Here is a 10,912-nt window from a genome sequence, read left to right on the forward strand (position 1 = left end):
ACCCAGAAATGTTTACAAGTAAACTCCAGGACTCGGGACATTCGTCTGAGACTTCGGGACTTCATCTCTTAAAACACGACTGTTGTTTTCATTGAACTTTTATTCAAGAGCAGCTGGACTTGGCTGCTACCAGGAAAAGAAGGCTCAGAAGGAAAACCCAACCCAGACACAGATTTATGATTACAGCAGCATGGCTTGAGGTGCAATTCTCCCCAGAAAGAAACAGCACACTGGCGAGAACACAGACAACACAGCCTTGAGGTTAAGATGAACTCAAATGTGTATTTGACAAAAATACAGAAATATCCAGTGCCATAGTCTAGTAGTACAGAAATAACTTTGTTTTGGATAAAAGAAATGTATTTGATAATTTAAGGTTAAAACAACTTTCCATGTGCATCAGTACTTGGCCAAGTAAAAAATATCAAGTACCTTTACAGTCAAGACAGGAAGAAGATGAGACACTAAATATAATTGACTGCAATATTTCGCAAGTAGAGGTCTCTCCCAGACAGTAGTTGCCCCCTGCTTTGCACTCCACCTGCACACAACTTTCCTTTACTTCTGTGCCACGTTCTCTACTTGCTGTGCCTTCTCCCAAAGTTCGAACCGCTCAGCTAAGACCTCAGCCTCTGAAAGTCTCACATTGAGAATATGCAAAATGTTTTCTTCAGTTTTAACCAGCTGTACTGACCACACCCTTAATAAAAATAAAACCTCTACCGCCCCAATCATCTTGGAAGGATCTTTAAGGGGTCCAGGTAAAAATTTCAGCTTCTTGATGAGGCCTTTTCTCTAGCTCTGAGGTAGTCTCTCCCTCTGGACATTGGACATCACACAAGCTGCAATTATGCTAGTGGACCAGGTTTAATACACAACTGCCCTCTGCCACCACATTCTTTGGGTTTTGCTTTGTAGTTATTTGCACACTGATAAATCAAAAGCTATTTACGGAAACCAACATTACAGCCATTAACGCAGCTGTGTCAGATGAAGCAGACAAGTGCCATACAACAGGAGGACGAGTTCTCATCTCATCCTTCCTTTTCCCTCTGTTTCTAGCTGCCACCAAAGCCTGTCTGTGTCTGTTCTTTTGGTAAAATTAGCTGATCCACATTAGCAGTTAGCCCAGGAAGGCAGGAGCTATTTAAGACACATTGAGCCTAAGGCCACTTAGTAAAGGTGTGCCTGCTCCCTCTGCAGGAGGAGGAAGAGTCCTCCACAAGCAGCTGGAGCAATGATGAAGCAGACAGTAACAGTGGGTGGGGGGGTCAGTTTTTATTTTAGCTTCTGGGATAAGTCAGCATAGCCTCCCTGTCCTGTGGTCTGGGGAAATTAGCTCCACTGCTAGAGAGTGCAAGTGAAACTAAGGCTTTCTAGCAGCAAAAAGAAAAAAAATAAAAATCTGGCCACTCCTGCCCACCACTCTGAGCACTTCGTGTCCTTCCACTCGTCTGTTACCAAAGCTCTCACAGAGACCATCTAATCCTGCTCTAGACACAGGGCTGCTGTTCCAGTAGGATGTTTTCCACACCATATGGTAGTAGGGTCAAGTTTCAACAGGGCTGTTAAATCAAAGGTGAAGCTGCCCTTTAGCCCCAGCTAGCTACAAGCATTTTACATTTTCTGTTCAGAGCAGTTTTAAGTGCATCCTTTCACGGAAGCCACGCAGAATGGTAGTGTTACAGGCCAAACGGGACATCTGCAGAAAACGCAGCATGATCAGAGGTTAAGCTGCATTTTGGCACCATGATTTCTTTCCTGCCACTGCCTTTTAAGTAGAATTCTATCCAGATCCATGACTTTCAAACCTCCCCCAAATTTTAAGATCTCCCTTTTGAATATTCCTTCTGCTGAATGGCCTCAGAGTAGTACACATGTATTTGAAAATACCAATAACTATTTTCTCAGGTACATTCTGTGCGTCATTTTAGTTTCATACTCAATGGAAGGGTACACACACTTTACAGGACAAAAAATTAAACCATGACTATTTAGTAAATTATGCATTGTAGTGATTAAGACAAGACAAGCACCAGAAAAAATACACATGCTGAAGCCTGATGTATCTACTACACTGGAAAGTCTTCAGTGACATGACAATGAATTTGTGGTTTTTCCCCCCAATCACAAGTGAGCAGAGGATTTGTCAGACATTCATTTTGTAGCTTCCACTGTCCACTCTACGCCTCCTTCCTCTTGATGATCAGCGGCCCGACGTTGTCGCCAGTTTCGTCGTTGTGCTTTGTGTGCGAGCCATCGCACAGTGGGAACTGAAATGAGAAAGAACAAACACGTCTGAAGTACACCCGCAGCCAGAATTAAGAACCCACGTTGAGAAGTTCATTAGAATGTCTCCTCGTTAAATCCACCCTGACTGCAGACTGTCACTTCTGCACCGGCACTTCAGGGCTCCCTGAAGTTTGGCTGGACACCAGTTCTGTCCATGTGAGCCCCGAGTGGACAAGGGGCTTGTTATGAAAACAAAGCAACTCAACTCCACGCTGTTTGGTGTTCCAACCTCAGGCCAGCACGGGGAAAACGCAGCCCGAGCTGACCTTCAACTGTCACCTGTCTGGAGAATCCTGCTCTCAACCTTGCCCCACACTCTGTTTTCCTGAGCAACAGCCAGAGCCGAGCACAGCTACAGATGGTAGGCGGGGAGAGGAAATGAAACGGGAACAAATACTGCATTTTTTTTTTCCTGGTTTTCCTCAGCATATGATAAGAAAAGGACAGCTTCCCTGGCTCATCTCTTAGTTGAGAGACGCACCAGATTAGTCCTGCCTCCAGATGGCTAGTGCCAAGCTTTCTTTGCTTCATCCCGACAGGGCTAGCTTATCTCAGCGACACAAAGGTCCACTTGCGCAAGCTGGATTCTACATCAGGATTCTGACCTGGTGAGGGAAATAAACTGCACTTCCAAAAGACATGTTTATTCATCAGGGGCTTCTAAGGGCAGCTCTGAGGAAGCAATGTGAAGAAATGTTTGTTCCATTAAAGAACTGGAACAGCCTGGCCGAAGCAAGACCCAAGGGGACTCCTTCAGCCAGCTGTAACTGCCCAGCTCCTGGGCTGCTCGCAGGAACAGTCTTTTCATCTGCAAAAGCCAAAGGACACTCTGCAAAGCAACAGGGGTTAGGTCAGACCCCATCACCTCCCAGGGACGTTTTTTTTCAGGGCTGTGCCCCTTCTGCAGAGGACACCCTAAAGACAGTGACATAAATCACACCCATGTTTTGCATTTGGTTTCTATTTTCTTTGCTTAGAAGTAGCTGGAATCAAAGTCAGACATTAAGCTTGTGCCCCTAGCACACAATATCCCCTCACAGTATAGTCACCATCAGTCTTTGACACGCTGTTGATCCCAATGTTCATGCCCCAGTCACAGCCTTAAATAAAACTGATGCCCCCATCATCTGGGCTTAGTTAGAATAAAAGATTTCAAATGGCTGCATGAAAGCAACATAATGAAGAGAACAAACCAGTAAGAAACGTTCTCAGAGTTCTAAAAATAAAGCCACATGCCTGTAGGGTAGGGTGGGGGCAGGCCAAGAGGTGAGGGTTTTTCACAGCTTTTCACAGTTACAGAATGTCAAAACCCATGTTATAAATGGCAGGTGAATTTTCCAAATAAAGACCACCTCCTACCCCCCCTGAATTCGGAGAATACTCGTGCAAGCTGATTCATGCATGGACTTTTGAGTCAATCAATTATTTTTGACTCAATGAGGAGGCACTGACAGCCACTTGGCAAAAATGAGGGCAAACCCAAGTGTTTCCAGACTAGCTGTTTCTCCAGGCAACACCAAAGACCATCGGTGTTCTCAGGAGCACTGCTCCAGCTTCCGTCAGACACAGAACATCTCACGTGCCCCAAGAAGGCAGGTCCAAGGTCCAGCTGCAGTGACATCCCTACTTCAGGTGACAAAACTGGCTAAAATTTGCTACAAAGCAAGATAGCAACTGTGGTCAAAGCTCAAGCCCGGAGGGAGCTGTGCAGTGGTCTGGACAGCTCAGCTCAGCTCATTTCCCTTGGCACTGAACAGGTTTGTTTCTTCTGATACTCTACAGATACTCCTGATACTCTACTACACCCACCTGGAAGACACAGACTGCAGGACGTTGCAAATAAACAAATTAAGATCCCTCCCTTCAGCTCACAAGCACAAAAACGTAAAAGAAAACAAATGTTCTAACTTTAGACTAATTACTGTTTGGTTTTAAGACAAAACCCTTGCTTCTGCAGTGATAACTTTCAACAGTGGGGTTTTCCACGAAGCGTAAGCACTGCTATGACGCCCCTGATTAAAATCCTCATTATTAGGCAGCAGCAGCAGAAAACAAGTGCCTGCAAAATTTTCCACTGAGCTCCTTAATGCCTTTACAAGACCTTTCAGAGCAGAGTTCTAGGAACAGGCTCATTATAAGGCAGCCCCCCTCTACTTCCTTTTAGCATTCAATTACAGCGGCCTCGGCAGGACAGCACGTTCCTGAACTGACAACACCCCGCAATATATGGCAAAATGTAATTAACCAGATTTTTATTTCACACATCCAAGATAAAATCAAGCAATACCTAGAATAATTGCAAGAGCTACAAACCTTAAATCCAGACACTAATTTTCCCTTTCTGTTTTCTAGAGGAGGAAGCAGAAAATGTAAACACAGTCAGCCAGCTTAGGATTTTTTTAGTTTTATTTTTTATTTTTTCTGGTGGAAAGCACTGAAGGAGCTGCCTACAGTACAACCTGAGTAAACCTGAGTTTCAGCCTGAGTTAAACAACCAATTGCAGATACTTACAGCTGCCTTTTTCCTCTACCTTTTTCTTCTCTGAAGTGGTTGCACTCAGGGCCACTTCCAGTTCTGTGATGTTGGCTCTCGTTGAGATTTAACCCAGAGACAGCATACACGTGCACACTACCTGCACGCTGCACAGCCAGCAGCACTGCATCTAAGTGCACACACCTCCCCACTGTACTATCATACTGTATGCAATTTGGTCCGTGGAGCACGTTCTGGCCATGGGGGAAAAAAACAACCTTGCTTTTTGGTTCAGAGCAGAGATGACAAGCCTGCCTCCACAGGACTACTTCAAAAATCCAGTCATGACGCTGTTACATGCTCAGTAATGTCTTAGCTTTAAACTATGTGCAGCTACATATGTCTAGGCTTTATCCTCAAGGTGATGAAGCTCTGGCAGCAGCAGGAACCCAAAGGTACAGTACCTGGAGAATGGCACACAGCGCAGCCTGATTGGAGCAGTCTCGAGGTATGAGAAGCCTGGCACTGAACTGGGTTTCTAGGCCGCTGGCCTCAGTTACCTGGCTTTGAACATTTCTATTATTTCAGCCTCCAAACATTAGCACCTTGACTTAAAAACTGCTTTGAAATATGTGCTAGCTGTACACGGACCAGGCTACTCTTACAAGCCACTTTCTCTTATTACAGGCCCCAGAACTGCTGCTACAGACACACTGTAGAGATCTCGGTTGCTTCAAGTGTCTCACATCTCTATTTCAGATTTAAACCTGCCCTTACGGTGCCATTGAGAAGCTAGGTTATCATGCTGAACACTGATGTGAGGCAACTGATGCTACCAACTTCACAGGCAAGCAAGTCGGACAGACCGATGCCAGGACAGACTCTTCATTTCCCAAAAACAGTCTCCAAAAGTATGCCAGCATGATTTCACTGGTTCTTCCTTCGGATTACCCATAGAACTATGAGCTGCAAAGCTACCTCAAGTCCATCTTTCTGCACAAGCTTTTAACCACAATGACTTCCTTTTAGATTACCCCCATCACCACTGGAAACCGTTCAGGGCTGTACTGATTTGTGAGGCAAAAGGCAGCAGCTATCTGTGGTCCACAGAAATACTGCACAAATAATTCAGGACAGAACAGCAGCACCAGTAACACCATCTGTGCACGTAAGGGTCTTCCCAAACCAGTTCTGCACTCTCCCTGTCTGTGTGATTTAGTGGTGAGCTCAGACATGGCAAGTGACCATTTGACACCAGCCCCTGCATACCAAGAGACTTCTGGATGGGTTTTGGTCATTCACACCACGAACTAGCAGCAAGGAATCTTCTGACAGAGGAAGCTTCCAAATTCCTCCAGTAAAAGGCATTTAAGGTCCTCTCAGCCTGTGGCTCCTGAGCTGTTCTTCACCTGCCAGCAGACCAGTAATTTTGGATGTGTGTCAGTAGCAAAATGCAACCTGTTGTTTATGACTCATTGCTCTATACAGCAGCTGTCCTTTCAAGCTGTTTGCTTCTTCAGAGCTAAAGAAACACTGCTCACTATTAGCGCTGATCTGCAGACTTTACTCTCCCTAAATCTACATACTTTTAAGGATTCGGTTACTGCTACATCTCACTGCAGAATAGCTGAGGTGAAAAGAAGTTAGTTTCCTCTCCATGAAGCAGTCTGAAAACAGTTTTATTGAAAGATGCACGCACGTCAGCAAAATGGGGCTATTTTTTCTTCTCTTACCTTCTTGGATCTCCAACAGCGACAGTACACAGCCTTGTCGCCCAGATCTTCCATATCGAATGCATGGACTACCTTGGGGTTATCCTTCTGGATATGCAGATTCACCATTGCTTTGCAGCACTTGTCTTTAGAGAGAAATTTTTTGTAAGCTAGATACCCGACAGCAGCTGCTCCAGCAGCTAAGGAGACTGCAGCAATCCATTCAACTAGAAGAGAAGCAGAAAAAGAAAGAGTGTCAGGCTTTGAGCAAAACATTCCATTCTATTAAAGCTACTCAAAGCAGTAAATATCTCTGTGCTCACAACAACACCTCCGTCTTTCCAAGTGACCTTTCTGTTCTGTGGGAGAAATGCAGGATTTTAGAACAAGAACATTTTCTCTTGATGCTCAGCCAGCTAATTTACTCCCTTCGACTGATCAGAGTTCGCCTTCACCCCAGTCCCCTCCCTGTAACATCAACAACCCAAACAGATCCCTCAAGGGTATGAGTACTGAGTAATTTATTTTTTTTTTTAAACACATGCTATAACCAAAAATTTCCGAGCTGTTTGGCAATAGGGAAGTTATTTAAAATATTAAACTTCATAACAGTAACAAAAGCCAGCTTAGATTAAATCCCTACTGAGGAGTACAGGTAAGAACACGGATCCGAAAGGATTATATTTAAGAACAATAGCACAAATTTAACCGGATTATCCTGACTCTCTGAAATACAACCTCCATTGAAACAGTTTCTTTCCACCACCTCAATCCTTACTTTTTCCCCACCTCTAGTTATCTCTAAAAACTTTGCAGTCTCAATCGCTCATTTTAATTTGCTTTTCTGCAACGTTTTTTCCTATTTTTTGTGGCTCTATTGTTTTCTCTCTGCCCCATGAAAACACCCTGGACTTTGTCCTAATGGTTCAGACCATCTAACAGTACATGGAATTAGACAAACACTTGCATGATGAAATGTAGTCCCAATAAGATTTGGGAAGAGGGATGGGGAATTCTTGCTATGTGCCTTACTCAGGGGAAAAGATACATAAATCCTCAAAAGTTTGTTTTCTTAGTAAAGGGAAGCAGAGGAGACCAGCACATGCTGACACCTCCCCTGCAAGTGAGTGACAAACCTGCCCCATAACAGGGTGACCAAGTTAAAGATGGTTTTCTGCATTTTAGTATCAGATGACTGAGAGCATGTTTCCCTGCTCAAAAACTTCTTAAAACAATAGAAGACCCAGAGAACATACGGTGAATTCTGTTTTTTTATACCCACCCAGTGAGTTCTAATTTCTTTATCTCCCCATTGCAAACTAGCAAGAGCAATGCATTAATTGTGATATCAGGGTAAGAACTGAGGAGGTGAAGTTGAAGAAGTGATTCCATGAAAGTCGGCATTAATTTTGCAACACAGCCCAAACCTGTGAGAAACGGCAAGGTCTCCCAGGGACAAGGACCACAGCCTGTAGCACCCTTTCCCCTTCCTGCTCGAGCAGGTTTCCAGGAGCCAAGCAGGGCTGTAGAGGGCAGGAGGCACCCAGCCAGCTCAGGAACAGGCTGGGTCTGACAGGTTCAAAGAGATTCCCCAGAAAACGTGAAGTGCAGCTACAACAATGGCCAGGAAGACAGAGGTATTGCCCAGAGCGGGCACCAGAGTAGAAGATTCTGGCCATAAAAACACTTCTGTGACTACCAGCTGAGCAGGAAGGTCTGCACTAAAACTTACTGCCCTCCAGCACATTCAGAAAGAGCCGGTCTGCACATCTTTAGGTAACCCAGACCCCTCTAACCTCATAACCACGCACAGCGCAGTCAGCCCAGCAAGCAGAGATCATTAGTTTAGAATACCTGACATCTTATTTTTAATTTCTTCCTTACTTCTTTTCCTGAGGCCCAGATTCGTCTGCTACACAAATCCAAACATTTAAAGAAGCCTATCCATTACATCGGCCCAATAAATGTCCTTATCTGAATTTATAAATGGAATGTCTCTCTTCTAATGAGATCAGCCTGCAAAGTTTCCAAGGTGGCAAGTTATCTTGTCAACCGTGTTTCTCAAATAGATTTGGAAAAGCTGGAACGCGCATTTAATCTTTTGAAGTAAATCATAAACTGTATTAGTGAAGGAAAACGGTTTTGAGAATTTTTAAGGTACTTTAAACGCTGTCTCAAGAGGCCTCCAGCACCAATTCAACAGTTTGCTGCCAAGCTCCTACGTGCACTGAAGAGGCACCTTGACACTGATGTGGAATGTCAAGTTTCTTTGTCTTCTTTTTTTTTTTAATAAGAAGATTAAGAGCAACATCTGAGATATTATTAAAGAAATCCTCCCTCTGGTATAATACAAAAACACAGTGTCATAAGTCACGACAGAACAAGACACTACAGGCCCACGTAACATGGGAGAAAACTTGCTTCAATGCTATAATCACTACACAATAGGAAAGGCTTGGCTGGAACTCCAGAAAAATTAATACACGAATGAAAGAAGGAAAGATAAAGGTAAAGAAATAAACCAAAGTCCAAGGAATGCAATCCCAGGAGAGCAGAAATAAACTAACAAAGAAAAAAAAATCAGAAGATAACAGCAAGAAGCCAATAATGGGAATTTAGTTTCTCCTCCGTTCTTTGGACATACCCTAAGGGAACAATAGGGTTGGATCACACGGCTTTTCCTTCCTCCTCTCCCTCCTCAGCCAGAAAATTACTCTGGACGTTTCCAGATATAGACAGCAGAGGCACTTTTAGGATCTACCAGAGCTGGGACACGTTATCAGCAGGAGGAGCAGGCGTTTGCCATCTGCGCTGCCAAGCACACGGCGAAAACGAAGCGCTCTTGGCTCCCCCAGCAGCACACAGTCCCGGCTGCCACATGGCTCACTTCACTTGCCCAATTTTTAAGCTACCTCTGCTGGTTAAGAAGTGCTGATGGTATTTAGAAGTTGCCTATGGGGCAATGACTCCGCATATGAAAAATCTGGGTCTTCGGAGGGGCTCCTAGATTTAAAGTCTCGTTCTCCTCCTTTTCTTGTCAATGAAAGAATTGCTATTGCCCAGGCTTAACAACCGGGTAACGGCACTGGAACCAGTAACGGGACGGGACATTCCCAGTGCCACCACAGCGCCGCCCGCTGAGGGCAGAGGGGGGACGCGAACCCGCGCCCCTCAGCGCTGCCCCCCCCCCCCCCCCCCCCCCCGCCGCCATTTTGTCAGCGGGGGTCCGGCGGGGCGGGGCCGCGCCCCCTCCTCCCCCCTCCCCTCCCCTCCCCTGTCCTCTCCTCCTCCCCCCGTCCCCTCCCGTGTCGCCGTCCCCCCGCGTGTCCTCGCCCCGCGTGCCCCTACCCACCCCGCACGCTGGAGTTCTGCCCCAGCCCCATGGCTCCCGCTCGGCCGCCGCGCAGGGCTCAAGCAGCTCCGCGCCTGCGCCGCCACCGCCGCCCGCCCGCAAGATGGCGGCGGGGACCGCCCTCAACATGGCGGCGGGGCCGCCCCTCTGAGGAGAAAAGGGGCTCAGAGCGGCCGAGGGGGGCAGGCGAGGCCTCGAGGGGAATCTCGGTGAGGGTGAAGTGGGCTCTGGCACAGCAGGGGTGGTGGGCATCGCTATGGGGACGTAGGGCTAGTGGCCGGGGGTGCTGTGCTGGTGTATGGAACTCCCCTATTTTGCTGGAGAGAAATAAACTGACGAGTAGAGCCTTCAGAGAAATAGCCTTTTATGCACCACACGCAGGTATTGACATGAGAATCTAGGTCTTTATTTGAAAAAGTAACGCCAAGAGTCCTAAAGGGCTTGTGCAGCTAGCACCTACTTAACCTAATGAGCAGTAGCCTTTTACATCCCATACACTCAGGTATTGACCTGAGAATCTAGCTCTTTACTTGGGGGAAAAAAAAAATAGTGCCAAGAGTCCTCAAGGACTTGTGAGGCTGGGACCTACTTTTCTGCCTGTTTAGCAGCACACCTCTCCCTTTTCTACCCTACAGCATCTCAGATGCAACATCCATCTGGTGCTGGTGGGTGGCTGCAGTTACAGTAAGGACAAATGCAACATCCATCTGGTACTGGCTGCAGCTGCAGTAAGACTAGGGCTTCCTGCAGGCGAGCTGCTTGTTCTTCAGCCCCTGCTGGGCCTCCCAAGGATGTGACCTTCAAACACCTTTTCATAGAATCGTTAAGGTTGGAAAAGACTCCAAGATATCTGGTCTAATCATTCCTTTACTGCTAGTGTCACCCATTAAGTTGTGTACCTAAGCTCCACATCCAACCTTTCCCTGAACACCCATAGGGATGGTGATGCCGCCACCTCCCTGGGCAACCTGTTCCAATGCCTGACTGCTCTTTCTGAGAAGAAATGTCATCTTATTTCTAACCTAAACCTCTCAGGGCGCAGCTTGAGGCCGTTCCCTCTAGTCCTATCACTAGTTATCTGAG

General features: G+C 46.2%; 1 protein-coding gene across 1 annotated transcript; it reads right to left on the reverse strand.

Moving 5' to 3' along the window:
- Positions 1–262: 262 nt before the first annotated feature.
- CISD1 (CDGSH iron sulfur domain 1) lies at positions 263–9,984 on the reverse strand. The gene is made up of 3 exons (XM_068689234.1): positions 9,830–9,984; positions 6,499–6,704; positions 263–2,273 (listed from the first exon to the last, which is right to left on the reverse strand). Exons 1-3 carry the CDS (start codon positions 9,858–9,860, stop codon positions 2,184–2,186), a joined length of 327 nt encoding a protein of 108 aa, XP_068545335.1. The 5' UTR covers positions 9,861–9,984; the 3' UTR covers positions 263–2,183.
- Between the last annotated feature and the right edge of the window lie 928 nt (positions 9,985–10,912).

The sequence above is a fragment of the Anas acuta genome, chromosome 7, assembly GCF_963932015.1.
Source record: "Anas acuta chromosome 7, bAnaAcu1.1, whole genome shotgun sequence".
Lineage (NCBI taxonomy): Eukaryota > Metazoa > Chordata > Aves > Anseriformes > Anatidae > Anas > Anas acuta.

Excerpts from the sequence above, each read along its gene's own strand:
- CISD1 (XM_068689234.1), bottom strand. The coding sequence starts at position 9,860 with ATGGGGCTGGGGCAGAACTCCAGCGTGCGGG. Across the intron at positions 6,705-9,829 it reads GCAGAACTCCAGCGTGCGGG|TTGAATGGATTGCTGCAGTC; the intron begins GTGGGTAGGGGC and ends CTTCTCTTCTAG. Across the intron at positions 2,274-6,498 it reads GCTGTTGGAGATCCAAGAAG|TTCCCACTGTGCGATGGCTC; the intron begins GTAAGAGAAGAA and ends TTCTCATTTCAG.